The 24,582-nt window shown below is 61.2% G+C and overlaps 2 protein-coding genes across 6 annotated transcripts; both read right to left on the bottom strand.

Moving 5' to 3' along the window:
• Nucleotides 1-1,029: 1,029 nt before the first annotated feature.
• Nucleotides 1,030-16,721, bottom strand: TCF25 (transcription factor 25). Of its 4 annotated transcripts, XM_062007600.1 has the most exons (18): nucleotides 16,500-16,721; nucleotides 15,232-15,378; nucleotides 14,526-14,600; nucleotides 12,345-12,469; nucleotides 10,869-10,934; nucleotides 9,847-9,929; nucleotides 9,396-9,526; nucleotides 7,228-7,327; nucleotides 6,764-6,857; nucleotides 5,879-5,971; nucleotides 5,176-5,281; nucleotides 4,691-4,850; nucleotides 3,842-3,929; nucleotides 3,123-3,281; nucleotides 2,460-2,550; nucleotides 2,089-2,168; nucleotides 1,543-1,615; nucleotides 1,030-1,342 (listed from the first exon to the last, which is right to left on the bottom strand). In XM_062007600.1, exons 1-18 carry the CDS (start codon nucleotides 16,686-16,688, stop codon nucleotides 1,181-1,183), a joined length of 2,022 nt encoding a protein of 673 aa, XP_061863584.1. In that variant the 5' UTR covers nucleotides 16,689-16,721; the 3' UTR covers nucleotides 1,030-1,180. The 4 variants fall into 4 exon arrangements, with proteins under 4 accessions (XP_061863584.1, XP_061863583.1, XP_061863581.1 ...); XM_062007599.1 differs by having other exon boundaries at nucleotides 2,089-2,550; XM_062007597.1 differs by having other exon boundaries at nucleotides 1,207-1,615; nucleotides 2,089-2,550.
• A 545-nt stretch (nucleotides 16,722-17,266) lies between these two features.
• On the bottom strand, nucleotides 17,267-24,074 carry SPIRE2 (spire type actin nucleation factor 2). 2 transcript variants are annotated; one of them, XM_062007383.1, is made up of 15 exons: nucleotides 23,843-24,074; nucleotides 21,277-21,314; nucleotides 20,648-21,007; nucleotides 20,272-20,352; nucleotides 20,032-20,196; nucleotides 19,855-19,941; nucleotides 19,595-19,718; nucleotides 19,336-19,505; nucleotides 19,079-19,229; nucleotides 18,831-18,964; nucleotides 18,447-18,581; nucleotides 18,309-18,376; nucleotides 18,190-18,217; nucleotides 17,912-18,027; nucleotides 17,267-17,834 (listed from the first exon to the last, which is right to left on the bottom strand). In XM_062007383.1, the coding sequence occupies exons 1-15, from the start codon at nucleotides 24,060-24,062 to the stop codon at nucleotides 17,627-17,629; spliced, it is 2,085 nt and encodes a 694-aa protein (XP_061863367.1). In that variant the 5' UTR covers nucleotides 24,063-24,074; the 3' UTR covers nucleotides 17,267-17,626. The 2 variants fall into 2 exon arrangements, with proteins under 2 accessions (XP_061863367.1, XP_061863368.1); XM_062007384.1 differs by having other exon boundaries at nucleotides 18,309-18,581; nucleotides 19,336-19,421; nucleotides 23,843-23,909.
• Between the last annotated feature and the right edge of the window lie 508 nt (nucleotides 24,075-24,582).

The raw sequence follows: 24,582 nt of genomic DNA, 5'->3' as shown, positions 1-24,582 counted from the left end.
CAGAGCCGCTTCCGCTCCCCCCACGTGGCACCAGCCCCCTGCGGCTCTGCTCTGATGAAAGAGCCTCAGCTGAGGCGCTGGGAACACGGTCCCGAGCTGCCTTCTTCCCTCCCTCACCCCCAGCACAGCCTCCTTCCCTCCCTCACCCCCAGCACAGCCTCCTTCCCTCCCTCACACCCAGCACAGCCACCTTCCCTCCCTCACACCCAGCACAGCCTCCATCCCTCCCTCACCCCCAGCACAGAGCGAGGGCCCCATGTGCCCAGCCATCGCCACGGCACCACCAACCCCAACCACCTCCCAAGGAGTTTTGGCCCCTTTCTCCTGGCTGCTGTTTGGTTACAGAGCATCGGGCTGGGACGTGCCAAGAATTTGTAGCTTTATCACCAGAGGTTTTGAGAGGGAGAGGTAGGAAAACGCTGAGTCTGCAACACAGCCGTGTGCTGGGGGACTGGGATACGCTGCCAGCACGGAGGGGCTGGGGCAGCAGCCAGCGCTCAGGCCACGCTGCCCCAGCCCCAGGGATGCAGGTGCTGCAGAGGAGGGGGAAGGATTGATTCCGGGCAGCCCAGCTCAGCACTGAGAGCTGAGCACATCGTTACGCAGCAGAAAGAGGGAAAAAAACCCAACCCAAACCACTTTATGGGCAGTTAAGGGTTTGAGTGCTGCTGACCTCATTCCTGGCTCAGCAAGGTGAAGAAACAAGGGAGGGAGGGAGAAAACAAAGAGGGGGGGATGCTTTCTGCTCTCAGCATGATCAAACGGCTGCGGCACAAGGAAGAGCCGCTCCCCAGGCAGCTCCAGGATCACAGGGAGAGCTGCTGCAGCTCTCTGCCCGAGGACACCCCCAGCCCTTCCTCGGGAAGCTGAAGGGATCAAGGAGGGAAGGAGGCTTCAGGCTCCTGGGGAAGCCCAGGAAAAAAAGCCTCCAGCCATTAAAGACAAGAGCAGGCAGGGAACAGGAGGGCAAATGTGCTGGAGGGGGCCAGAAGGGGCCTAAGCTGCCTTGGGGCCGAGGGACAGCTGCTGTAGATTAGCTCTGCCACCATCAGCCAGCCCTCGCCCCCTGCCGAGCGCTGCAGGGCCGCAGAGAGCGGGGCTGGGGCTGTGTGTGACTTTATTGGAGTGCCACGGGGGCCGGTGACAGAGGGGCGGGGGGTGGGGGACGTGCACATCGGGGTCAGTCCCAGTCCCCGTCGCCTTCGGGATTGTCGTCGCGGGGGGGCTCCTGGAACTGGATGTTGGCCAGCATGTCCCGCATGGCCGCCATCAGCCTGTTCACCCCCTGGTTCAGGTCCTGCACCGCTCCAGCCTCCTCGTCCCCCTCGTGCCTGATGTCCCCCTGCGACAGAGCAGAGCTGGCAGGGCTGGGCAGGCAGCTGCCGGCCCGGCTGCGGCTCTTGCCACAGGGCAGGGGGCCGCTCTGCGCACCGGCACATGCTCGGCACAGCACGAGCCCCGTGTGGCTGAACCCCCTGTGCCCCAGCAGCAGACACACACACACACACACCCTGCTCTGCCCACGGCAGCCACTGAACCTACCTGCAAGTTGAAGTTTGGCAGCAGCGAGCGGAAGAAGAGAGACAAACTGCTCTCGTGGGGGGGGTGACTCGTGCTGCAAGACACAAGTGGCCCCACGGCTAAGGGGACAGCTCGGTACGCTGCCTCTGGCTGAGGCTGAGATGCAGAGCCCCTCCCCAGCCAGCCCTGAAACAGGGGGATGGGGGGAGCACTTATCCCCATAGCCCGTGGGCAAGGTGGCTATTGGAAGCACCACTGGGCTTGCCCTGAGACAACCTGGTGCCAAGACACAGACGGGTCTCACCCCCCACGGCCATCTGTGCTTAAACTCAATTTGTCCTCACGCCACCTCAGGAAAGAAACAGCCCAAGTTTTCCCACTGGCCTTGGCCTTACTGGCTGCCAAGAGCCACCTCTCAGGGGTGACCAGCAAGGGAAGCGGCAGGACCGGTCCTGCCGGGCGGTTGTGCCTGCGGCAGCACCACGGGCCGGGCGGCTGGGCAGGAGGCTGCCAGCTTCCAGCCCCGGGCTGCGGCCACCGCCAACGCGCTGCCGGCCGAGGACGTACCGCTCCGGTCTGGTGTAGGAAACGATGGAGTCCAGGGGAGGTAAGGGGTCAAACCCCATCACGGGCTGTGAGGTCACCTCCTGCGGGAGGGAAGGAGAAAGAAGGGGTGAAGGCTGCGTCACCCACAGAGGCACGGAGGGGGTCGGACCAGCCCGACAGCCCTTCGCCTCAGGGAGCACCACAGAGCCGCGCACCAGCTGCAGCCAGGCTGCCCACGCACGCCCTGGCTGCTGCCCCGGAGGCTGTGTGTACATGGAGGATACTCTGAGGTCAGGCAGATGCTTCTCACTGGCAACTGTTGTTTCAGAGGTGCCCAGTGCCCGCAGCGGGGGTGGCAGCGGCACTGCCCGTGCCCTGTCGGGGCCTCTCACCAGAGGCAGCGCTGCCGTGGCCTCCTTCATCTCCGAGAGGATGACGTGCCGGTAGATGTTCCTGGGTGCACCCTGGTACTGTGTCTTCCTCCTAAAGCAGGGAGGGGCCAGGGGCTCACTGGGAGGGGACAGAGGCTGGCACAGAGTGTGCCCTGGCACTGCCGGCTTCCCACTGCAGCTTCCCAGGGTGCACCATCAGCCTGAGCTGGCCCATGGCAAAGCCAACGTCACTTGGCAGTAGGGGAGAGCAGAAGAGCTCAGGGACGGCAGGCAGAACCCCCTCACCAGGTCAGCACGCTAACCTTGGTTTAGGGTGATACCCAGCACCTCTCCCTCCTGTTTCTCAGAGCTGGGAAGCACTTGACACACTCGCCTGCCCCGTGCAGCCACCGCTGCCCTCCCAGTGATCTCCAGGCACGGGGCCACCGGTGCAGCACATGCTCCCCACAGCTCCTGCTCCACACTGGCACAAAGTGGGCCAGAGCCTCTGCTGGCCTGGCCCACGCTGCAGCCCCCAGCTTCCCCAGCCTCACAGCCCCCTCCAGCTCACAGACCCCCCCCAGCCAGACAGCAGTGTGGCCCTGAGGCAGCCCAGGACAGCTCCCCCCACCTCCCAGTGCTGCACCCGCCGTGCAGCCGCTCACCTCTGCCCACCACACTCACTTGTGCTCACACTCCTCTACCAGCGGGTCCCGGGCATCCACCCTGCACAGCACCTCGTGGACGTTGGTCTCCAGCCACGCCATGACGGCTGGGTCCTTCCACAGCGAGTGGGTCCTTGCCACGTAGAGGGAGGTCAGCTGGTTCAAGGCAGGAGGCTGGCTGTGGGACACACTGGTTACTCAGGGCGCTCTCCTGCCCTCAGAGTAGCCTCAGCCAGGGCTCGTCTCCACATCGTGCTTCAGCGTGAGAACGTGGAGAGAGGAATCACAGGCTCCCTGCTTTGCTATTTCCATCTACCTTCACCAGTTTTTCTGCCCTCGTCTATTTTTGGGATAAGCATAACCATGAGATGAAAGTTAAAGCTGCCTTGACCTGAGGGGGAAACCACTGGCATGTCAAGGAGCACCACGTGTCAGGGCAATCCAGACTGGCAGGAGACAGTCTGCCCCGAGAGCACGTACGCACGCTCCCCTCTCCCTGCTGCCCCCCACGCTCCCCTCTGAACTTCTGACCCGTCACAGCAAGGTGCGGTGGCTCTGCCAGCCCTGCCTGCTGCCCTTTACAGGAATCCATTACCAAAGCATCCAAACAGCCTACTCAGGAAAAACAAATGTTCTCCTCTGCAGCTTTGGAGCTCCATCAGCTGCCTGAGCCAGCAAAAGCCTTGCTATCGGCAAAATCGATCCCCTGCCTCTACTGAGAGCATCTCCTGGGCTTACCTGAGCTGAGCATTCAGCCCAAAAAAGGAATGGGAGGCGACCCTGGCGTCGGGCTGCACGCTGCAGTGATCCAGCAACGGCATGAGAACTGCAGGGGAAGGGCAGACAGGTCATTCACCAGGGCTGCAGAGACAGCCCCAGCCCGGGGCCCCTGCACCGAAACCCTGCCAAGAGGGAGCCAGGATGCTGCTGGGGGCTGTGCTGTGCTTCCATCTCTGCAGGGAGGATGGAGTTTGGTTTACCCAGAGTAACAACCACACTTTTTATTCCCCAGTGAAACAAGGTGTGATTTCTTCCCCTCCACCCTGAACAAGGGGTTGATTCCAGTCTCTATGACATGCAGCAAAAAACAGATCGTTTCAGCCAAACCAAACTGTTCAAGAGCTGGTTACTGCAGCCTGTTCCACCCTCCTGGGGCCAGAGGGGCTGTGTATGGCCCAGCACAGACAGCAGCACCCATGGGGTGAAAGCACAAGCAGTGGGTGCCCACAGAGACAGGGCCTCAGGGACAAAGTCAGATGGACCCACTAGCTCTGGTCTGGGCAACTTGGGCTGAAACACTCTCCTGCTGCTTGACCGCAGATGTCACCCTGCCCCACAGCACATGGGGAGGGCTCAGAGTCACAGGGCCTCTCCTGGCTCTGCCATGGGATGGGCTGCGAGGGCAGAGCTCACTGGCCCCTCTGAGCCACGGCTCCTGTCTCCCACAGACATCTCCCAGCACCGTTTGCAACCCCCAGGCAAGCGCCTGCCTCTGTGTCTGCCTGGCTGTGCCCCAGCCTTGGCTCTCCCAGATGAAGAGAGTGACAAAGCCTGCAGGGACGGACGTACCGGTGGGGACAGACTCACCGCCTGGGAACATGACGAGGGCGAGCTGGAGGAGCCGGGCAGCTCTCTCCCGGGCCTGGCTCAGCTCCAGCTCTGAGCGCTCCTCCTGTTGGCTCAGGAAGAAATAGGCCAGTGGCACTGAGAAGGCGAAATTGGGCAGCTGGGACAGGTTCCGGTGACTCTGCAGGATTGGGGAGAGAGATTTGCTGGGAAATGATGCTGTGCAGAACCATCTGGATGTGGCTGGGCTCTCGTTTGCTGGATGAAGTTACTTTGCAGCTGCTGGCGTGGTGCCCCAGGGGCTGAGTAGGCAATTCTGAGTGGGTACAACTGTTTGCAGGACACTGGGATCACAGGAGGAGCCACCCCGGCCTTTAGGGCCCGTCGCCACGCTGCTGGGACGGCAGCCTGGCCACAGCAGAGCCCTCAATGTGCCACAGTGTGGGTGGAAACCTCCCCCTCTGCAGTACAGCCCCATGGGATGCAAATCTCTGCTGCCAACTCACCTCCCACTCCTGGAACATGCGGGTCAGGAAGGTGTATTCTCTGGCTCGGAGGGAGAGGAAATCGATCAGCAGCAGCACGCAGAGAGGGTCGTTCTCGGGATCGAGGCTTCGCAGGGAGGCGAGAGGGGAGGAAACACAAATCAGTGTCACAAAAGCTGAAGCAGCTGTCCTCGTTTCCAAGCCAAAGACGACTTTCCCCTGGCATCCAGAGAGTTCCTGGGGGAACACCATTGTTCCTCCATGGCCAGGATGACAGTGCAACACCCAGCTTGGTCTGTGGCCTCACAGAGAGGTGACGGTCCCCTGGCACCACTCAGGAGGAGGAATGATGGCCACAAACCCAGCAGGCCAAAACCACTGTTGTACATCAGCTCTGCAGAGACTCTGTGGACCAGCCAGACCCACAGCTCAGTAGTCAAGAGGAAGGGCCACCCTGGTCCCATCTGTTTAAGCCTCCATCTCAACAATCACCTTACCAAAGCAGCATCCCAGATGTGAGCATGTGCCCAAAACCAACCTGCAACACTGCACCCACAAGGAGGGGAAACAAGCCCTTGTAAGGGCTGGGAGCAGGAGGACACCTCTCAGGTTTTTCTCCCACCCAGGCTGGGTTGGGTGTGTTGTTCAAAGTACATTCTCCAAGCCCAAGACATCCTGCCCCATCCCATGGGCAAGGGGTGCAGCTCCCAGCGGGGACACTCACCTCAGAATCAGCTTGCAGAACTCCAGGGCTGTCCGGGGACAACCTCTCTTCTCCAGGAACATCAGGTGTTTGAAGAGAGCCAGGAAGAAAGCCCTGTGTGGGGAACAGCAATGGGCTTCAGAAGCCAGATTTGGAGAGAAGCACCTCGTATCAGTCAACAACAGGGACACGCTGACAGCTCCAGCTTCCTCAGTGTGAACTGACAGCAAACCTGTGGCCTGCTCCAGTCCTGCAGCCCTGTGCTTTTGCAGAGCAGCCAACAACTCAGGACAAGAGAAACAAGAAAATCCCCAAAGTGTGGTCCTGTCCTGTCCCACCCCACCCAGCAGCATGGGGGCAGGACCCCAACACCCAAGGTGGTGCCACAGACCACACAGAGCCCAGCAGCGAGCGGGCACTGGGAGCCTGAGCGAGCTCCAGGTACAGCAGCTGGGGAGAGATGACTTGGGTCAGCTGACTGGAAAATTCCCAAAATAAAGTCACCTTTCCCGCAGCTGCAGAACTGTTGTTACATAAAGAGCTGGGCCAGGAGCTGTGCAAGTGCTGGGGATGGAGGCCGGGCCGGCAGCAAAGCAACCAGGCACAGCCATAAACAGCCAGTGACAAAAACAAGTGCCACTTGGGGCTAAGGGGTACGAATTGCACGAGGATGTGACAGGGAGGAACAGTTGATGCTCCAGTAACAAATCCCTCGAGAAGAGGATGTTCTCCTGAGACCCCTCAGTGTCAGAGCCGCTGGTACCGTGGCACCCGCTCTGGAGCCCCGCTGCTGCCCTGCCGAGGGGCACCCGCCCAGCCCCTGCCCACAGAAAGGATGTGACACACATAGTGAATGTGGGTGTCTGTGTCCCCAGCAGGCTGGGCCAGGCCTGCCCTGCTGCCTACCTGTTCTCTGGCCGGCGGTAGTCCAGGCGGCAGGTCCCGCTGGTGAGGCTGAAGACGGGGTGGAAGGCGCACTCCAGGCTGTACAGCGCCCGCTCTGCACACAGGGAGCACGGCCTCAGCCCACGGCCTCAGTCCACACACACAACTTAGCCCAGGGAGCAGCCCTGACACCCATGAAATAAGCTTGTTCCCAGACCAGTGAGGCACAAAGCTGGAGGACTGCAGCAGACACCCAGGCAGGTGATGTGCTCGGCCCCAGACAAGCACGTCCAGCTCCAAAAGCCTCCAGCAAAAGCTGCTGGTCTGTGGGATCACATAAAGCTGAGCACCCATGGCCTCAGAGCTCCAGACACGGAGCCAAACCAACCCTTCTGGTTTGCTGCTTTCACCCAAAGATGACCCAAAAGCTTGAGTTTGATTACAAACTCACAGCGAAGCCACGCAGTCCTCACCTCAGCCCTTACCTACGAGATCACGGGCCATCTCCTGGTCCTCCTGCATCCGGCACACATCGCTGAGCTGCAGCAGGGAGTCCACGTGGTAGGGGTTCATCTGCAGCAGCAGCTACAGGAGAGCACGAGCCTTATTACACAAGGGCACAAACCACTGCCTTCACCTACGAGGCAAACTGCGACCCTGCACACCAGGGCAAGGAGCCAGTCACAGCCCTGGGGCCGAGGGTTAAGAAATCCCGTCCCAGCTCATCAGAGAGATGATGCCCAGACCCTCACACCAAAGGCTGGGACTGGGGATGTGAAGGGCCCCAGAGCAACCCATCAGGTCAGAGCAGAGGTTTGTATTGCCCTGTCTGAAAAAGTAGATGCCTGGGAAAGCTCTGAGAGCATGGAGCTGGGCCCACGTGCTGGCTCCCAATGTGCTTCAAAGCCACCAGTCTTCAGGGGTTCCCTGTCAAACATCTCATTCCTGTTACTGCTGTCTCTGCTTGTGCCTCTCCTCCCTGGCAGACCCTGGCACCCTCCAGCACCCCAGCCCTGAGACACACAAAGCCAGCGCTCCCTGTCATCCAGCTGCCAGCTCCAGCCCTGCACAGCAAGGGACAGCAGGATCCCAGGCAGGATCTGAGCCCTGGATCGCAGCTCCCCTCAGGCAGCTCCCTGCCAGCAGACCCAGCTTTTCCAGTGCTGAGGCCATGGCAGGCCTTTGATCATCTCTACTGTCCTCCTCTGCCTCTCTCCCAGCTCCTCCACCGCCTTTTAAAGGCGAGGGCCCAGAACTGCACTCAAGATGCAGGCAATGGGCATAATCACATCTCTGTCCCTCACCCCCCTGAGCATTTGAGCAGGCTTTTGCTTCCTCTGGGTACTGATGGGACACATTAAATATTTTGCTGGTCAGGCTTCAGAAGTGGAACTACACCTGAGAAGCCTCTGCATGCTCTCCCTGGGTTGCTTTTGCCAAGTGCCACTTGGCTGATGTTTTATCCCTTCCCTGCTTGCCCCCAAGTTCCTTTGCAGTCCTCCTTTTGGGAGGAGCTGAAGAATCTAGGGTCAGGGTGATGGGAGAAAGTGCTCTTCCTGCACTTAGAGCCCCACCAGCAAGGCTGTTGTAACCCACTACCAAGAGCTGAAAAAAACCCACTCACTGAGCAGGATCCACCCCCTATTCCCAAAAATGTTTTGCAGGCTGAAACCAGAGCAGCCAGGCAGCTCTGGGCTCCAGCTACACTGAGACTGTGGTCATCACAGATGTGGTTGGGGGGTTGAAGTAGCTGTGCCAGCAGTGAAGCCACCCATAAGAGAAAAGCAAAAGACTAAAGCTGTAGGAATCTCCTCAAACGTAGCCAGACCCGCTGAGGAGGGACAGAGCACAAGAGCCCCGGCTCCATGGGAACTGTCCTGCAGGTGGCCTGGGAGCCATGCCCAGGCTGATCCCTGCTGCACAGCAGTTCCACCCTTCCCTGCACAGCAGGGCTGAGGAGCTGGAGGGAGCACTGCCCATGAGCAGAGGGTGGGAAAGCAGAAAGAAGCAAACTTTATTTAGCAGACAATGGGCCTCTTTAAGAAACTTCTCCAGGGCATGTGTCCGAGCTCATGTGGCCAGGGATTCCAGCTCAAAAATACCTCAGTTATGGTTCAGTAGGGTGCAGAGCAATTTCACTGCTGCTTATCACTACAAAGCATAAATGTTACCACGCTGTTTAATGAGCTTGGACACACATGAAGAGTTTTCAACACAAAGGCTGTTTTGCTGAAATACCAGAAAAGGCATTTTTCATCCATGCCAGAGTTTATAAATACAACAGCTCTTAGTTTAGATTCCCATTAAAAGAACTTCTTATACAATATTTCTCCTTTCCCAGCTAAGGAGCTGAGACAAGGGAGCTTTATTCCCCCCTTTCAGCCTAACAGTCACTTCCTGCAGCCTCCCCTGCCAGATGGCTACCTGGCATGCCCATGGCAGAGCTACCAAGCCTTGCCCACCAGCCACGGGACCTCATTTGCACCAAGCTGGTCACTTAGAAGGAGAAATCAGGGCCCAGCAAGCCCAGCTTTGCTTTGCTCCACTGCTCAAAAACGAGACTGGCAAAACCTTCTGCCCTGGGACACATCAGCCCTTCCCCACTGGCAGGAGAAGGGGCTGTGGGAACACAGTGGGTAAGAGCAGCACCTACCACGATGTTGTTGGGGTCCATGGACTCCACGGCATCCAGGAACTTGAACTGCACTTGCTGGTACTCACGGTGGTGCTCGAAGGTGAAGTGTTGCACCCCTCTCCTGCTGTCCAACAGCTGCATGGCAATGCCTGCAGGGTACATGTGGGTGCCACTGCTGCCTGCCCGTGAGCACGGCCACGAGAGCAGCCCTCCTGCTGTCCTACCATGCAGAAAGCTCATGCCCATCGTTCGGTGCAAAGCCAGATGTGTTTGCACAAGCTCTCCCCTTTTTCACAAGCTTTCTCTTCCTCTGCTTTCCCCCCTCCCGCAGCCCAGGCAGCCCGCTCTCCCCACAGACACCTCTCACAGTGCTGTTCTTAAGAACAGAAGTGCTCATCACCTGCTGCCTCCAATATGAGAAGGGGAAAACCCCAAAGCTCAGCGCAGGAGGTGGCACAGAAGGCCTCACCTGTTTTGCTGTAGCGTGGCCAAGTGTTCTTGGGAGCTGTGAGCCACGTGCTGCGGACGTACTGCCGCTGCCGCTGCCTTGGCCTGGGGGGAAACGACAGGGCACAATGTCTCTGGACTAAGAGAACGAGGAGAGCTGAAACCAGCCAGAAAATTATGACAAAGAAAAGATGATTCAGGGAAAAACAAGAGATCCAACTTCTTCCTCAGCTGGAACTGTGCCATCCAGAGCAGAGCCCAGAGCTCTAGCAGGTTTACCTTCCAGACACAACACGCCTTCCTCAGGCTCTGCCGTACTCAAACTGCCCAGGCCAGGCAGTGCCTCCAGCATTTCCACTTCAACAGCTTCTCTATTTTTATGCCTGCCAAGTTCTCAGCGGCCTCTTTGCTTCAAACAGCTTCCCAGATGCAATTAAGAGAGTCCCATACCCCTCTGAGTCACCCCTCTTCCCAACAGAGCCTTCAAAAGTCAACTGATTTACTTTAAGCCGTGCTCACAAATGCAACTAATTTACTGGTTCAGGGCAGGAGGAATACAGAAGTCACAGCTACTCTAAAAAACTCAGGGACTGTTGCTTCTTCCTCCAGCATTAAACACCCTTCCACGAAGGTTTCTGCTTCCACCATCTCTGCTCTGAGCTTGTACCCATCTTAAAGGCACATTTTTCAACCAGCCAATGGAAGGGAGGATTTTCTGGGTAAGACTGACCATGGTGCAATGGATAATGGCACCGAGGCCTCACGCCCAAGGAGCAGCAGGTTTCCTGGGCCCCTGAAAACAAGTGCATGAGACCCCCCAGGAAGTATTCAGGGTCCACTCTGTAAGACATCACAGACTTTGGAATAGCTACAAGAGATAAATGCCAGAGAAAGAAAAAACACCCCAAGAGTTTACACTCTGTAAGTGCCAAACAAGCAAAACTCCCTGAAGCCTGGATTCCCTGCCCAGGTGTGGCACTGGGGGCCAAGGGAAGGACAGACACCCCGACTTTGCAAGGGTTCAGTACTCAATTCTGGACTAACCTCTGGTCACCGAGAACAGCGCGAGCCCCAAAGTATCTCTTCAACTCGTTCTCTGGATTCAAGTTTCTGACAAGGTTGAAACAAGAAAGAAAAAGCAACAGTTAGATAAATATATCCAGAAGTTTCTCACTCGAGTCCTCTCCATCAACACCCACCCACTGCCCCTGCTCTACACCTCAATCTGGCCAAGCCCCGACCTGACAGGAGGCACGGGAAGCCCTGTTCCATCAGCCGCATGCTTCCTGTGTGCTCCAGAGGCAGCAGGGAGCTGGGGAACACTTCTGCTGCCCTCTCCAGGGCAAGTCCGGGATGCTCCCGGGACACCTTCCCTTCAGGAGTGCTCACCCGGGGGGCATGTGCCTGAAATACCACGAGCACCCGTGTGTGAGCCCCACAGCCTGCCACCCGGGCCAAGCACCCCAACCACTGTGTGGAGGCTGCCAAGGAGGAAGAGGCCTTCTTTTTAATATAGAGATACTGTACCAAAGCATGGGAACATCTACAGTGCTCTTGATTTAACGTTTGTCACAGAGAAGGGAGGTGGAATGGGGCAGGGGGAGTGTGTCTCTGCAGCCTAGTGAGCAGGGCTTGGCGAGAGGGAAAGCTGAGACCTAGCACTGCCAACCCTCACCTCCCTGGAGATTATCCAGCTCCCAAAGGATTCTGAGTAATGTTTACTTGCCCAGAGAAGTTGCTGAAGTTTACAACCACCTCTGGGTAAACAAACATCCCTGCATGTCCCTGAACAGGCTGCGCTGGCGCTGGGTGCCCACCAGCCCCAGCTTGGTTCTGATGCAGTGTGACTGGAGCAGGACTGGTGAGCTGTCCCAGCAACAAGTTTAAATGTTCTCTCCAACAACAGAAAGAGCTCCAGTGTCTGCACCAGTCCAGAGCTCTGAAAGGTGCTGGACACACCAGTGTCCCATTCCCAGCAGGTTTCCCAGACATCCCTGATCTCGAGCCAGAGGCAGATTTGCTCTGCAGCTCTCAAACACACTTGGTGCTTAATCCACTGTGTTGATGGTGACATGCAGGAAAGGTCAGACAAGCCTAACTGGCTTTCCTGGCCCTGCTCAGCTCTCAGGGCACAGTGCTTGCTGAACTGTGGCTCCCACAGCCCAGCCTGAACACAGCGTCACCCGGCTGGGTGGATTTGATGTCCAAACTTTCTGCACTGGGGCTCTCAGCAGCTCTGCAGACATTCTCCTGCAGAGGCACAGAGTGTTTTAGGCTAGGAGGCACCTCAGGAGCCTAATCTGGTCCTGTCACCCACTCCAAGCAGGCTCGAGAGCAGAGAATGCCAGTTATCACCCAAAACCCAACAGGGCTTTAGGGATGGGGCTGTGCACAGCCATTACCACAAGCTCTTTCAACTAAGGGCCTGAATGCACTGGCAGGCTCCCAGCTCCCTTCCTCGGGGGAACAGATATCCCCCATCACTTCCAAGGCCACAGTCAGGGAGGAAGCACACACTACCTGTGCTCTACATAGAGCAGAGGCCTGCTGTCAGTGAGGATTCCATCCTGGGTTTGCTGAGACAGACCATTGGTCTCCTCAATCTTCTCCAGCAGGCTGTCGATGTCTTCCAGGTCATTGTCTTCCTTAAGACAGGCACAGGCAGAGACAAAGGCAGTCATTACAGAATGAGTCACTGCATCTCTCTCTCTGCTCTGCTCTGCCCTGTCCCACCCAGCCCTTGCTGTGCTTTATTTATGCTGCAGTCCCTGGAACATCACAGCATGATTATGGCTGGAAGAGACCTTTAAGGTCAAGTCCAGCCCCTCACCTCACACTGCCAGGCCTGACTAAACTAATCCATATCCCTGAGTACTTCATCTACACATCCTGGGAATATCTCTAGGGATGGGGACTGCACCACCTCCCTGTGCAGCCTGTTCCAATGCTGAGGTGCTGATTTGAACCATAAAGGATGAAACACTCAGCCTTTCCCATCTGTTCTCCAGGACAACACTGAGGCACTGCTGTGACCCTTCAGATACCAGCCCCTGACATGACTGATACCACAGATCACGCTTCTGCTTTCCCCACCTTCTACCAACCCAAAGGAGACACCCAGCAGTGCACATTTAACAGTTGCATAACCCTTTTATCCCCATTTTTCTCTCTTTTTCCCCTTCCCAAGTAGCAAGTGACGTGTTTCTTGGGCCATTTCCCATCCTCCTCACGATGTCCATGGGTGGAACGTGGAATCTCATTCATGCCACCCAAATATCACAGTGAGCTTGTCTCTTCCAGCTAAATATAGACACTCCACGTGGAGGGATAACATGGAAAGCGTGTAACGTGCTCTGTATTGAAGTGCTTGAACAAAGGCTGTATTATCTCTGGTTGGCAAATCAAACCGCCTGGCTCTGGGTACGATGTCTCCCTGGAGCCCTCAGCTGGCACATATCACCCTATTGCTCGTTATCCTCAGACTGGGAGAGGAAATGAGCACTTTGGTCAGGTTCCGTGCCTCAGCAACCTACTCTGAGCTCACCCAGCTGAACTCCCAGCGAGGGGGCAGTCAGTTGGCAGCTCACTGGCATCACAGCTGACCCTTCAGCACCTCGGCATGCTACAGCTGAGGATGTTCAGCAGAGGATCTCCCGAGTGGAAAGTCAGGGCTCTTAAACCTTGGCAGAAGACTAGTCACAGAACCCCATAATGGTGGGGGTGGAAAGGGCCCTGCAGAGCTGCTCCAGCCCAAGCCCCTGCTAAAGCAGGTGCCCCTGGCTCAGGGGGCACAGGAACGTGTCCAGGTGGGGTCAGAAACCTCCTGAGCAGGAGCCTCCACACCCTCCCTGGGCAGCCTGGGAGCCTGGCACCTCAGCACCAAAGGACTTTCTCCTGTGCCAGTGGAATTTCCTGCATTCCAGTGTGCTTGTTACTCCTTGTCCAGTCACTGGCCACCATAGATAAAAGACTGGCCTCATCCTCCTGACACCCACCCCTTAGGTACGTGTGGGTGTTGCTGAGGTGCCCCTGAGCTCAGGCTTTTCTTCCCCAGGCTGAACAGCCCCAGGTCCTGCAGCCTTTCCTCCTCACACACGCTCCATCCCCTCAGCATCTTCGTAGCCCTAAGTCCCCACTTAAACTTTATTTCCACTGAATTTAAGCCCTCACTCCAAGCACACCTCCTGAGGGCAAACAGCTTAGTCAGGGAGCAGCTCTGTGCCCTTGCTCCTCTCCCAGCGAGGGGCAGCGGCTGGGAGGAGCAGCACTTGGCAGCCACTCGGCCATTGACACTCACTTCAGATGGGGAAGGGGAGGCTGGGAGGAAGAGAAGGGAAGGTTGCCAGTGAAGCTGTGTGTGGCTCTGCTCAGCTGGGACATCTACAGCCCAGCAGGGCAAGGAAAAGACACTGGAAATGCAAAATGTCTCACACAGAGCCCCCCCAGACACAAGGTCCTGCAGCAGAAGATGCTGCTGTGAGGATTCCACCCCTAAGCACCCGCAGCAGCACCAGTCCCATCTGCTCAGAGCACCACAGCCAAAAGCTGCTCTTGCTGCTTTGTGATTTTAAAGGAGTACAATGCAGAAAGGAGCATTTTTGCCTTAAAAATCCTTTCAGTAGCTACCTCGGAGTTGCTGCTTTGTTAACCCTCAACAGAGAAGTGAGCAGAGTCACTAACTCAGAGCCAGCACAGACATACCACAGTGTCCCCTGCTGGAGTTTTCTTGGTTTTCCTTTTCTTTTTCTTCTTTCGTGGCTTGTTACTCAGCACAGGCTGCAAAGAGATGGGGGGCAGCTGTCACACTGCGGGGCTGAACGCCCCAGGGGAGGACAGCACTTCCCCTGGGGCCTGGCATGCCAGGAGGGCCCATAGAGGAAACCAGTCTTGATCCTTGTAAGTCTGTCTGTGAGTGGGAATTGAGACACAAGCAGAAAATGGAGTGAAGCACCAAAAGTTTACAAATGCAAGCATTAACCCCCAGCTGACTTTCACATCAAAGCCCAGGACCACAAAAGAAGCAGTTTAGATACACCAGGTGTGGAAGAAACATTCGAGCCCCTCTCTCAGCACTGATGAAGTCTCCTCTCAGCCTTGTCTTCTCCAGACTAAACAGTGCCAGGTCCCTCAGCCTTTCCTTGTCACAGAGATGTTCCAGTCCGCTCTTGGTAGCCCTCTTATGGACTCTCACCAGCAGCTTCCTCAGATCCCAGGCACAGCCCCAACACTCAGCACACTCCCTGCCTGTGTCCCTGCCCCGAGGCTCATCCCCTCAGCTTGACACAACTCAGGGCCAAGGGAGAAGAAACACACGTGTCTGTCACCACATAGTTTTCAGCACATGCCAACACAGGGAGGTCAGAATCCTTCTCTCTGCACCTCGTGTGGCAATTTGTGGTTTAGTTACCATTTGGTCCAGCTGCTCTGTCTCCTCCCCATCCTTCTGCCCATGGCCTTCAGCCTCTTCAGCCACAGCCCCTTCGTTCGCCTCCTGCTCCCTGAGCCGGGCATCTGCTTGGGACAGCAGCTCATCCTCTGACTCCTCTGCTGTGATCTGTGCAAACAGAGGCACCAGCTGCAGGAATGGCTGGCACGGGACAGTGCCCAGCCCCATCCTGCACCCACGGCACAGAATCCCCCAGGGATCTGATCTGGCTTGGCTGCCTGACTGGCTACTCCAGCAGACAGTGAAAGACAACTCCTCACTTCAAGCATGTCACTCCACAAGCACTTGAGTAGCCCTGCACCTACCGACTCACTGGAGGGGAGCACAGGGCCACAATGTGTCCACTGAACAGCACGATCCCATCTGGGCTCTGATTTCCTTGGAAAGAGACTCCCAAACCTGCCTTGCCTACATCTGAGCAGCCAAGCCTCAGGGGAGGAATCACTGGGGCTGGCTGATGTGCCCAGAGAAGACAAACCAGGCTTTGTCACCCCAAGGACCCATCTGGGCCCAGCTGAATCCCAAGCTCCAGCACTCAGATCCCGAGGGGCTGAGAAAGTGGCAAGAGCCAGTTTCACAGCTGACCATCCCTGACAACATCCAGGCTCAGAGCTCCCAGCCCCTCCCAGGCCTCCCTCCAACTCCCTCCCACTTCAGCCCCAGCTGCTGCCCTCTTCAAGCCCTCCTGCGCCCCCATCTCACCCCAGCTCTCTCCTTTTGCTACCCCCCAGAGGAGTCTCCACAGGCCCCCGCAGTCACCCACTATCCCCAACCCCTCAGTCCCTCCCCGGCTGCTGACCCCACATCACTTCCTCCCACAAACTGTCACCTCAGCCACTCCCACTCAGCCACTGCCCCCCAGGCCACTGTCACCTCTCTCAGTCACGGCCTCCTCTGTTCCTTCCAGTCACCCCTGAACCCCTCTCAGGACCACCTCCAAGGCCCTCAGACAGCTCGCAGATAACTGCCTCAGCCGCTGCCCGCTCCCACAACCGCTGCCACCCCAACTGCTCGCTCCCACAGCCGCTGCCACACCAGCTGCCGCTCCTACAGCCGCTGCCACAGCCGCTGCCACCCCATCTGTCTCTCCCACAGCCGCTGCGACACCAGCTGCTGCTGCCACCCCAACTGCTCGCTCCCACAGCCGCTGCCACCCCATCTGTCTCTCCCACAGCCGCTGCCCGCTCTCACAAGGCCGCAGTCGTTCCTGGCCCAGTGTCACCCCTCACCAGCTCAAACCGGTTGCTGACACCGCTGCGGCCCGTCCCGCGGCGTCCCCTCCCAGCAGCGCCTGGCAGCGCCGGTGCCAGTCCGTCTCGGCCAGCCTCGGGGTCGGGTTCTAGGCCCAGCTCGCCCAAGCCGGGCTGCTCCTGGCCCCTCTGCTCGCCCCGCAGCCGCCGCAGGGCCCGGCGCGACATGGAGCCTGTCACACAGCGCGCCTGCGCGCGCACCGCCCCTCACGGCCGCGCGCCTGCGCCCTCGCCGCACTGCGCCTGCGCGGCCCCGCCCCGCCGCGTCCCCGCCCCGCGCTCAGGCCCCGCCCGTCGCGCCGATGTGGCCCCGCCCCCGGAGCTCGGGAGGGGGCGCGCGTTGCGCATGCGCGGTGCACGGGGAGCTGTCGGGGGTCGTGATCCCCACCGTGGCTTTTCCCGCCGGTCCCGTGACACGGCTCAGCCCGGTGACACGGCTGGGAGCTGGAGGGGGGGACAGAGCGGGGAGAACGCAGAGGGATAGCCCGAGGTGAGCCCGGGGACACACGTCAGGGCAGCGAGCAGTTTTGGGGGCATGGGGATGGTGTGTTCCCACCGGCTCTGTGAGGGGTCAGGCGTGGGGCACAGCCGGGGGGTGCAGCGAGGATGCCCAGGGCGTGCACACAACCAAAGAGACCACAGCGAAGCGCAGGGACCAGGGGGACACAGCCGCAACCCAGGCTGCTGCTCATACCCCTCGGCACCCTCCCCCCCAACCCACCCAGGAACAGCCGCACGGCCCCAAGGGCAGCCCAGCGGGTTTATTAGGCGAGGCGGGGGATGTACAGAGCGGCTGTGCCAGCCCGCGGCGCTGGGCACCCCGGCACGGCCAGCACCTGCCCGGCGCAGCCAGGGCTTGGCACAGAAGTGGAGGTGGCAACGGCCGGTGATGGCGGCTGCGGGCGTCCCACGGCAGGATCCGTTCCCCCAGGAACCGTGCCAGCGTCCCGCCGGCGGTGGGGTGCGGAGGGGACGGCAGGCACCCTGCCCTGCCGCCGGGCCTCGCCTCCCCCTGGTCCGTACAGTATATAAATATAGAGGCTGTATGTATACATCCTATGTATATATGTACATCCGAGCGGCCGGCAGCGCCTGCGCCAGGCGCCTCACTTGTGCCAGGAGTCACCGTAGAGGGAGCGGGCCTTGGCGTGACGCGGCGCGGCGTTGAGCACGGCCACGCTGCGGCGGCTGGAGCAGATGACGTCGGTGACGAAGCCAGCGCAGTCGCTGCAGACGTCGCGCAGGACGGAGCCCTGGGCGTACATGTGCGGGAACTCCTCTTCCACCCGGTGCCAGCACGTGCCCTGGAGCGAGCTGGGGCACAGGGCAGCCCATCAGCCCCGGCCCGAGGAAGAGGGAGAGGGAGGAAGGCTCGGGACCGTGGGACTCACTGGAAGGTCTCTCTCCTCCGCAGCGGCAGAGCTTTGGCCAGCAGTGAGCCCGGGAGGCTCTCGAAGCCCAGCGCGTAGACGGGGATGTGAGCCAGCTTCTTGGATGGCATCTTCATCTGCCGGGTGTGTGGGCATCAGGGCAGGAGGAGGATGAGGCGGGAACACGGACAGGGATGGGGCAGGGACAGGGATGGGGCAGAGACAGGGACGGGGCACGGACGAGGCATGGACAGGACAGGACAGGGATATGGTGGCACTGGCCAGAGGCAGTCACTTACCTTCAGGCTGCAGGAGCTGCAGACAGACCTGAGGACACAGAGAGAGAGGCCAGTGAGCGGGGCCACTGTGGGCACCCTCCTGTCACCCTCCCAGCCTCACGGCACGGCACGGCGCTCACCGCTTGCAGAACAGACACGCCGCAGGCCAGGAGAAGAGGGGGAACTTGGCCCTGCAGCAGCAGCAGATCTGTGGGCAGAGAGGGATGAGAGCCAGGGGCCGGGTGGGAGGCACTCGGCTCCTCCGGCCCAGCTCCCACCTTGCCCTTCCGCAGGCTGCTGTACAGCTCCTTGCTCTGCAGAAACTTCTCCATCTCGGCCTTGACCAGCACCCTGCGCACGTTCATCATCTCCTCCACAGTGAGGGCCAGGCTCTCCACGGGGTGGCTGAACTCCTGCAGGTGAGGGCAGATGCCAGAGCAGCCCTGTGTCACCTCCAGCATGGGCAGAACATCCCTGGCACAGGCAGAGCATCTCCAGCATGGGCAGAGCCTCCCAGCATGGGCACAGGTCATATAGCATGGCGTGTCTCAGACCCACCTTGTGCCCTGGCGTTGGGCTGCTGTGTGCCTATGGTGATGCTTCGCATGGTGCCCCAAGCCCTGGTGTCCCCAGCTCAACCCAGCCCCACCACCAGCACTCACCAGCCAGACGTGCTTGGAGCTGGTGCCAGGGCCAGCACCAGATCCATCCTCTGGCCTCTCCTCCACGGCGCTGAGGGCAGCCTGGGGCCGAGCTGAGCTGTCTGGCAGCGGGTGGCAGCTGGCAGGGACAGAGCCTGTAGGAAAGGACGAGGAGGCTGTGGCAAGGCCACGCTACCTGGGGCCACCCTACCACAGGGCACGGCACTGCCACCCTGGGTGGTGTGGGGCTGGGGACCTGCAGCGGGTACCTGAGCGGGGCCGGGGCTCAGGCTGCAGCGGCTCTGGCTCCTGGGGCACAGCCTGGCCACCCCCCAGCTGGCTCTGCAGCTGAGCCAGGTCCTGCTCCGAGAAGGAGCGGTCCCGCTTCAGTGACACCTCTGTGCCTGGAGAGTCCTCCTCCTGCAAGGCCACAAGCACTGAGTCACCCCAGAGACGCCTTTGTTTCCCCCAGCACCACCTGTGTCCCCCTGACCTCCACCCTCCCACCCCACAGGTCCCCTCTCACCTCGGAGACGTTCATCTCCTCCATCTCGGCCAGCGTGGGGGCCTTGAGCAGGACGCGGGGCCGTGGGTGAGCTGGCGTGGTGCTGGCTGTGGGCAGCGAGAGCTCCAGGCAGGAGCTGGAGGCCAGGCGGCCCGAGCAGGCGTGGGGGATGCAGGGCAGGGAGCTGTAACCTGTGCATGGGGACGGGCATGGCAGGGGCCTGCCCTGGTGCCAGGCACATCCCCATCAGCGTGCCGTGGCAGGGACGGGGTGCCGGTACCTTTCTGGCCGCGGTACGGCATCTCCACGGGCCGAAGCTTCCTCTCCTGCCTGATCTCCTCCAGGATCTTTTCATGGAGCGTCCTCTGCTTCTGGGGCAGGGGCCGCAGCCGCCGCTCCGACGCCTGTGGGGTGCACGGGTGGGACCTCAGGCAGCGGCTGTGTCTTGGGTGCCCGGCCAAGGGGGCAACATCCAGGGGACCCGCCAAGCCCAGGGCAGGCAGTGCCGTGCTGTGGGGGTGTCCCAGTGCCGGCACTCACCTGCTTCAGCGGGGGCCGGGAGCGGATGAAGTCGAGGATGAGCTCATGGGCATCCTTCTTCACCCGGGGGGGGATGTCTCCATCCACCTGGGAGAGGGCAGATGGGTGGCATCAGCACCAGCGGGCAGCCGGGCACCGCAGCCGGGGTTTGGCGTGGGGCGGCCCAGCCACGCTCACCATGACCTTCCGGAGTTTGTAGTTGCGGGCGCGGATGTCCTGCATGAGCATCTCGAAGGGGGTGAGCTGGTACTCGGTGGGCAGAGGGTTGAACTGCTTCTCCTGCACCTTCTTCAGCTTCACGCCGTGCCGCAGCTCCCGCATCAGCTGCACCCACAGCCGAGCCTGGCAGGGGGGCAGATGCGGCGTCAGCCCCAGCACGGCCCCGGCACGGCCCCCACGCCCCCTGCACTGCCGTACCCAGTCGGTGTTGCGCAGGCTGCCCAGCTCTGCCGCCGGCCGCTCCTCTGCCTCCTCATCCTCCTTCAGCTTCTGCAGCATCTGCCGTGGCACAAGACACCGTCACCCTGCCCCGGTGCCCACTGTAGGTCCAGCCAGGACCACGCTGCAGGGCCACAGCACCACCATGCACCCCCAAAGCAGCCCCATCCCCACTGTGAGCCATCCCTGCTGGCACCAGCCTGGGGCAGGTGGGAGATGGTGATGCTGTGACATAGTGTCCCATGTGTGTGACCCAATGCCAGTGCTGGCATCCCCGGTGGGCGCGTGCAGAGGGAAGCACTGCGCTCCCCCCAGTGCTTTGGTGCCAGCTGTGCCGGCGGGCACCCACACTCACCTCCTTGGCATCACGGATCTTGGCGAGGAAGGCTTTCAGCTCCACGGTCTCGGCAAACAGCGCCCGGCAGACGGCCTGGTAGTGAGCCTGCGCCTCGGCGGGGTCGGCCAGGCGCGCGGCGCAGCACCGCATGGCCTGCCCGAAGGTGCGCACGGCGCGTGGTGGCCCCTCACCCCCCTCCTCCTCCTCCTCCTGCCCGCCGTAGCCCTCGTCCGCCGTGGCACAGCTGCTGTCCTCCGAGTCGCTGTTGGTCATCAGGTCGATGAGCTGCTCCAGCCGTGGGCTCAGCTCCCGCTCCTCGTTCTCATCCAGCCCCCAGTCCAGCGCCCGGTAGATGGCAAAGCCCAACGACTGCACCATCTGCGGGGAGGTGGCACTGGCTGGGCCCCGGCTGCACCCCGACACCAGGTGTGCCAGAGGAGCCCCTCGGCACACACAGCTGGCACCAGTTGCCCCCTGCCCCACAGCCCTAGGTGCTGGGTCTCATCCCCCTGCTGTGCCCCAGGACTCCATCACCATCACTGCAGGACAAGTGGGGCAGGCGGTGGTGCCCAACCGAGGGACCCATGCACTGGGGTGCAATGGCAGACGAGTCAGATCACCAGCAGCCTGCAGCAGCCCCCACGTACCTGCGCTTCGATGGAGGGCGTCAGCAGCGGTGGCATCTCTGGGGGAGGAGAAGGGCAGAGTCACTGCTGGAACCTACGGCCCCACTCTGGGCATCCCCCTTGGTGTCACCTCCTGTCCCACACCCTGGGGTTGGAGGGAGCTGAGAGCTCTGCACTCACAGGGAAGTGCCCCCTGCATCCCTCTGGGCCCAGTCAGTGTGGACAGTGGCAGGCAGGGGTGCAGTGACCAGCAGATCACCCACAGGACATGGCCTGCATGCCTGGTGTGGGCTGTGGTGATGGTCTGTGCCAAACAGACGATGCCGCTTTCCACTGCAGAGCCAGCGCAGCTGGAGCGTGACACACACAGACAACACTGTGCCCACACACACACATGAGCCCAGGACACGCTCACAGGCAGCTCAGACCTTCCCAGCAGCCAGATGGCCACAGGATGAGGAACAGGAGTGGCTTATGCAGTGTCTCCAAGGGCAGTGCCCCAGGGCCCGGGGCTTTGCTTTCTGGACAGCAGTTGCAGAGCCACTTCACCAGCCCAGGGGAGCTCTGGCCATTAGCTCCCCATTTAGCTGATCGATGCAGCAGTGAGCAGCAGCCGTGAGGATGTGGTGGCTGTGTACCGGCTGTGTGCCAGCCAGGCCAGGCACTGCACTGGAAGGGTAGCATGAGTGGTGGAGATGTGGGGTCTGGCTGAGGTATCACACACAAACCCAACATCACCCTAGCACCCCCAGGCCATGCCCAGCTCCCACTGCAGTGCAGCTCTGGGATGCTCTGCCTGGGAGACACGGCAGCACATCCTCTGGGATGCCACCACTGACACCAAAGCTCCCTCCCACTAACCACGGCTCAGCAAACAACAGGAGTTGGGCTGCTGGGCTGAGCCTGGCTAGTCTCAGCAGCTCCCTCCAGCATGGTTGGCAATGGAGCTCCCAGGGGATAGGGAATTGGAGCAGCTCAGGCACTTGCTGCCAGCTCACCCAGCACAGATCCAGCCCCCATGCCCAGGTGGAGCTGCTGAGCCACGTGCCAGGCTGGTGCCACTGCCTGCAGAGGTGCTGGCGGGCACCCAGAACCCTTCCAGCTTTGTGCTTTGCAACAAAGGGCCCAGAGTTGCCCCTGGGTGATGGCTCAGGCTGGCACAGGAGGGACTCAGAAGCACAGTGGCACCATCTCTGGCATGACGACATGGCCCTGGCAGCTCAGGGAAGGGTGTGGGGCCATTCCCATGCGTGACTGGCAGACCTGGTGTGACCACGCCATGCCCAGCTGCCACGGACACGTGCCGTGCCTGTGCATGGAGCTGCCCCACGCACCCCTCCGAGCTGCCTGCTCCCCATCTCCCATCTCTGCTCTGGACCCAAGCCCTTGCCCCCGGGAGCATCTCCTGCCCAGTGCCTGGCAGCAAGGTCACACACTGACACTGCCGTGTCCCTGCCCAGCCCGGCCGGGAGCCCACAGGCAGCACCGAGCACTGTGTGCCGTGCCGGGGCACGCTGGCCTCCCCCCGGGGCCAGGCGGGTGAAGCCGTTTGCCGTGCTCTGTCATTAGGCACACAGGTGCTTCTCACCGCGTCAGGCCACCCGGCATGGCTGCTGGCGACCGGCCAGGGCTAATTACAGTCCGGAACCACCACGGCCCTGCCCAGCAGCGCCAACCGCCCGCAGAGAGGGCACGGCCGGGAGTCCGAAGGTCAGGAACGGTGCTGCCCCAAACCACCGCTCCTGGGAGGCTGGGGAGGGTGAGGGGCACACCTGGGGGCACACCGGGCTGGGGACCCTGCAGGTGCCGAGCGTGTGGCAGGAGTGCCCGAGCATGTACCATGTGTGTGGTGTGTGCCTGTGTCTGTCTGTCCTGCCCACCCCAAGGGGCCCCACGGTGGGTCCCGATCCCTCGAGCTGTGCAGCCACGGGCATTCTGCACAGCCGCACACCTCAGGTCCAGCCTCACCGGACCACCCGGCCAGGTCCTGCCGGTGTTGGTGCCACACCGGCCCTGGACCTCGAGTCGCTATACCTCCAGTACCAGCAGTGCCAGCCATGGGCCCGCCTGTGCCAGTGCCAGTGCCTGTGCCAGTGCCAGTGCCGGTCCCCCTTGCCAGTGCTGGGGCTTGGCTTCCCCTATTCCCATCGGTGCCAACGCCGCCTTCCTATCCCCCAGTGCCAGTTGCCAATCCTCTCCCTTCCTCCCAGCCTCTCCGGTGCTGCACCCCCAATGCAGCCGGTTCCCCCAATGCCGCACCAGTCCCCCGCCGCCAGTGCTGACGACACCAGTCCCCCCGTTCCCCTTGCCGGTGCCGCTTCGCCGCCCCGGTGCGGGTCCCTCTCCACCGGCGCCGGTGCCCGCCGGCAGGCGCCAGCCCTGCCCCCGTTGCCGATATCCCCCCGCGGCCCCGGGGCGAGCGGCGCGGCGCAGCGCCCCCTGCCGGGGCCGGTAAATCCCCGTGCCGGTGCATCCCACCGTCGGTCGGTCGGTCGGTCAGTGCCGGGGCCGGCGAGCGCTGCCCGCTGCCGGCTCCCCTCCCGTCCCCACCGTGCCCCCGCGCTGCGGCGCTGCGGCGCTGACTTACCGGCGGGCGGTGCGGGCAGCACGACGCTGCCGTCGCCGCGGAGGCGGATGTCGGCGGTGCGGAGCGGCGCGGCGGGCGCGGCGGGGGCGGCGGCGGCGGCGGCGCGGCAGCTCTGGAAGCACAGCGCCCAGGCCTGCTCCTCGTTCAGCGGCTGCTCGTAGCACTTCAGCACCTCCTCCAGGGACAGCTCCCGCGGGGTCCCGCCGCCCGCCCGCGCCATCGCCCCATCCCCGCGCGACGCCGCCGCCGCCGCCGCCGCCGCCGCCGCCGCCGCCGCCGCCGCACGGGCGGGCGGGGCCCCGGGAGGGGCGGGACGGGGCGACGGGACGCGGCAGGGGCGCAGCGGAGGAGCGGAGCGGCGGATCGACCCGCCCCTGCGCCCGCGGCTCGGCCCCGCCTGCGACACCGCCCGGGGGCGGACACCGGCAGGCGACGCGGCGGGCACAGGGGCACGGCACGGCTCGGTACGGAGCGGTGCGGAGCGGTATGGCACTGCATGACTCGGTACAGAGCGATATGGCGCTGCGTGGCTCGGTACGGAACGGTACAGCTCTGCATAGCTCGGTACGGCTCGGTACAGCATGGTATGGCACAGCTCAGTACAGCACAGCACGGCTCGGTACAGCACAGTATGCCATGGCTCAGTACAGCACAGCAACGGCTCAGTACAGCGCAGTAGGGCATGGTTCAGTATGGCTCAGTACAACTTGGCATGGCTCAGGACAGCATGGCTCAGTACG

The sequence above is a fragment of the Colius striatus genome, chromosome 14, assembly GCF_028858725.1.
Source record: "Colius striatus isolate bColStr4 chromosome 14, bColStr4.1.hap1, whole genome shotgun sequence".
NCBI lineage: Eukaryota > Metazoa > Chordata > Aves > Coliiformes > Coliidae > Colius > Colius striatus.
The sequence above is the reverse complement of the archived record's forward strand: the minus strand, read 5'-3'. Positions and strand labels throughout refer to the sequence as shown.